General features: G+C 47.4%; 1 protein-coding gene across 1 annotated transcript; it reads left to right on the top strand.

Annotated features, from left to right (window-relative positions):
• The first annotated feature begins 966 nt into the window (after window positions 1-966).
• Window positions 967-1,690, top strand: LOC119366768. The gene has a single exon (XM_037632491.1). The coding sequence runs from the start codon at window positions 985-987 to the stop codon at window positions 1,612-1,614; it is 630 nt and encodes a 209-aa protein (XP_037488388.1). The 5' UTR covers window positions 967-984; the 3' UTR covers window positions 1,615-1,690.
• The last annotated feature ends 1,006 nt before the right edge of the window (window positions 1,691-2,696 follow it).

Below are 2,696 nucleotides of genomic sequence, written 5' to 3'. Positions count from 1 at the left end.
AGACCCTGTAATATATCAGGGGCTCATTTTCTTCGTTTTCTATTGCAGAAATTTGGGGGTATCTAACACAGAAGAAAAGTTCAACTGATTAGTTCTCGAATTGGCAACCATTGCTTTTTGTATGTTGTAACAGACAATCTATCCATTTGTTCAATATGGCTTTGAATGCCCCAAATTAATTAATTATAGTCCACTTGCAAGATATATTATTTATAGTATTTTTTAACCATGCAACTAAGCAAGTAGCAACTTCGCTTCCTTTCAGATTTTAACACACGTTTTTCTACCTGTGTTTAACAATTTGCAGAGTGTGTTCACTCTCTTTTTAGTCAGGTTATGTAATGCTCCAAAGAGTGCTATTTTTTTTACCATCCCTAAAGAATATGAAAGTTCATGTACAGTGATGTGTTAGTTTTTTTTTGGCACAGTTTACCTTAATGATCGGTGCAAACCTACAATTCATGCAAATCCATATGAGAAATCATATTGTACATGCTGAATTGATAGTGTTTTCATCTCCATCATAAAATTCGCGCCCCTCAGCAATAGCCATGATTATATTATTTGAAAAAAATACATGATAATATCTGTTACACTTGAAAATACTTATTGTTGGGATGGATCTACTCATGTATGTTTTAAATCCTTCAAAAATTCACGCAGCAACATGCGGGCTATTATCTATTTAGGCATATGTCTCTATAATGATAGGCGGCGTGCAAATCATGTGCAATTTACTAGTATGTGCTAGTACTAAAATTATATCGTCGTGCGTGCGTTGTCGTTTTGGCCGGTCTTATAGAAATGCATGCAACAAATTTGGCATATATGGAGCTCTAATAGATCATGGCCTCACAATCATAGCACCCGACCATTGGCCATCGGCTTCGCCTAAATATAAACATAATGCAACGCTGGCATATATCTCGATCAACACAAGCATTGGTCGTCTGTCACAACTCACAAAGAGAAATTGACAACAAGATGGCCGCCAAGCGTGAGGCTAGCGTTGCCGGGCAGCTGCTCGTCGTCGCCCTCACCATAGTGGTGGTGGTGACCCCATCATCCATGCCGGTGGCCAGGGGGGAGGCGAAGGCCGCTTGCCTCAGCGAGTACTCCAAGCTCTGCGGAAAAGACGAGAAGAAGGACGCGGCGTGCGCCACCATGGTCGAGAAGGCCTGCGGCACCGAGCCCAACAGCGTGGCCTTCATCGAGCGCTTGTTTGCCGAGCTCGCCACGGTCGGCCAAAAGAAGCGCGAGTCCAACACCCAGCCCACGTCCGGGGGGCAGGACGCCCTGAACGGGTCCGTCGACAAGCATGGCGGCTGCCCCGGCAACAAGACGGTCTATGCATTCTCCTCCCATTGCGCCGTGGACTGCGACATGGCATGCAAGGATCCTGCTTGCTCCAACCGCTGCTACATCGACTGCCCCTACACGGCCGCCAGGTTCGGCTACATCATGGCCACCCCGGCCAACAAGAAGGCCATCGACCAAGACATGGACTGCTTCAAGCGTTGCGCAAAGGAGAAGGATGCCACGAATGACAAGTGCCTTGTTTCATGCAAGCTCATTTCTCCTGCCCTCGTCTCCGCCCCGCCCCATGCCACTTGAAAATGCATTTGCTCTACATTCATGTTATCACATGTACTCATATCTCGACTCAAAGAATAAAACATGTATTCATATCTCTCCTTATCTGAGCTTTTCTTCTATGGCGAGATGGTGGAGGATCCGCGGCGGCGAATTTTTGAGGGAGAGAGATGTGATAGGGAGGAAGGGGTTGCGGGAGATGGGGGCATGGAACATAGTAGTAATTCTTTCTAAATTCGTGTGTATCAGAGGTAGGGTGAGTCACGCGGGGTGGAGGGACCGTACATGTGGAGGGGGTCGAACCATCAGGACGACGACAACAACGACCGCATATCCCCCTTTAAGTAGTAGAGAAGATCATCATTCTTTGTTGTCTAATTACGCAGAGAATAGATAATATAGAAGATAACTTCATAATAGATATGAATACTCTTGACTTCTGGATAATGGTCTTTTCAAACAATAATAGTTGATTCGATGATGACTGAATTCTTGGCCTACTTTAATTACAACCTCCAACTCCAAAACCGGTTAGTACACAACCTTTAACTTAAAGAAAAAAAGACAGCTCGGTGCACGTACCTTCCGCTTGCAGAGGTTCTGGGAAAGGTCCGGCCATTTTGGGCCTATAGTACCCAACATTTCCCTACATTTCTGCAAGAGGTTGTTTTCAGGACTCGAACCACCGTCATCATCGGGGATGCTAAATAGGTCGACGAGCGGGTCAGCGTACAGACGGCGACCATCACAACGGCATCGAGACTCCCTTGTAGACTCTGTCAGCAAAGCACAGACACACGACAGACCAAGAACATGGCGGCAGAGAGGTGCTCACGAACGGCCACCACTTGTAGTTCCTTCCCGAGTGCAGCGATGAGGTCCTGGATGGCATCCCGCTGAAGCGGCACGATGTGCCCGAGGCATGGCGGGTGGAGGGTCTCGGCAGTGATGTTGCACCGGGGAGCACGCGGGCCATGGGGCACCGAGAGTATGCTCTCTAGCTCCATTTGCCGTCGCAACTATTCTCCAAGGCCACCAAGAACGGCCCGACCGGGCGTTTCAAGAAGTTATTGGCATTCGGCAGGGTCGACAATCTTCTAGAT

The sequence above is a fragment of the Triticum dicoccoides genome, chromosome 2B, assembly GCF_002162155.2.
Source record: "Triticum dicoccoides isolate Atlit2015 ecotype Zavitan chromosome 2B, WEW_v2.0, whole genome shotgun sequence".
Classification (NCBI taxonomy): domain Eukaryota; kingdom Viridiplantae; phylum Streptophyta; class Magnoliopsida; order Poales; family Poaceae; genus Triticum; species Triticum dicoccoides.
The sequence above is the reverse complement of the archived record's forward strand: the minus strand, read 5'-3'. Positions and strand labels throughout refer to the sequence as shown.

What these genes read in the sequence shown, in the direction of transcription:
- LOC119366768 (XM_037632491.1), top strand. Translation starts at nt 985, where the DNA reads ATGGCCGCCAAGCGTGAGGCTAGCGTTGCCGGGCAGCTGCTCGTCGTC.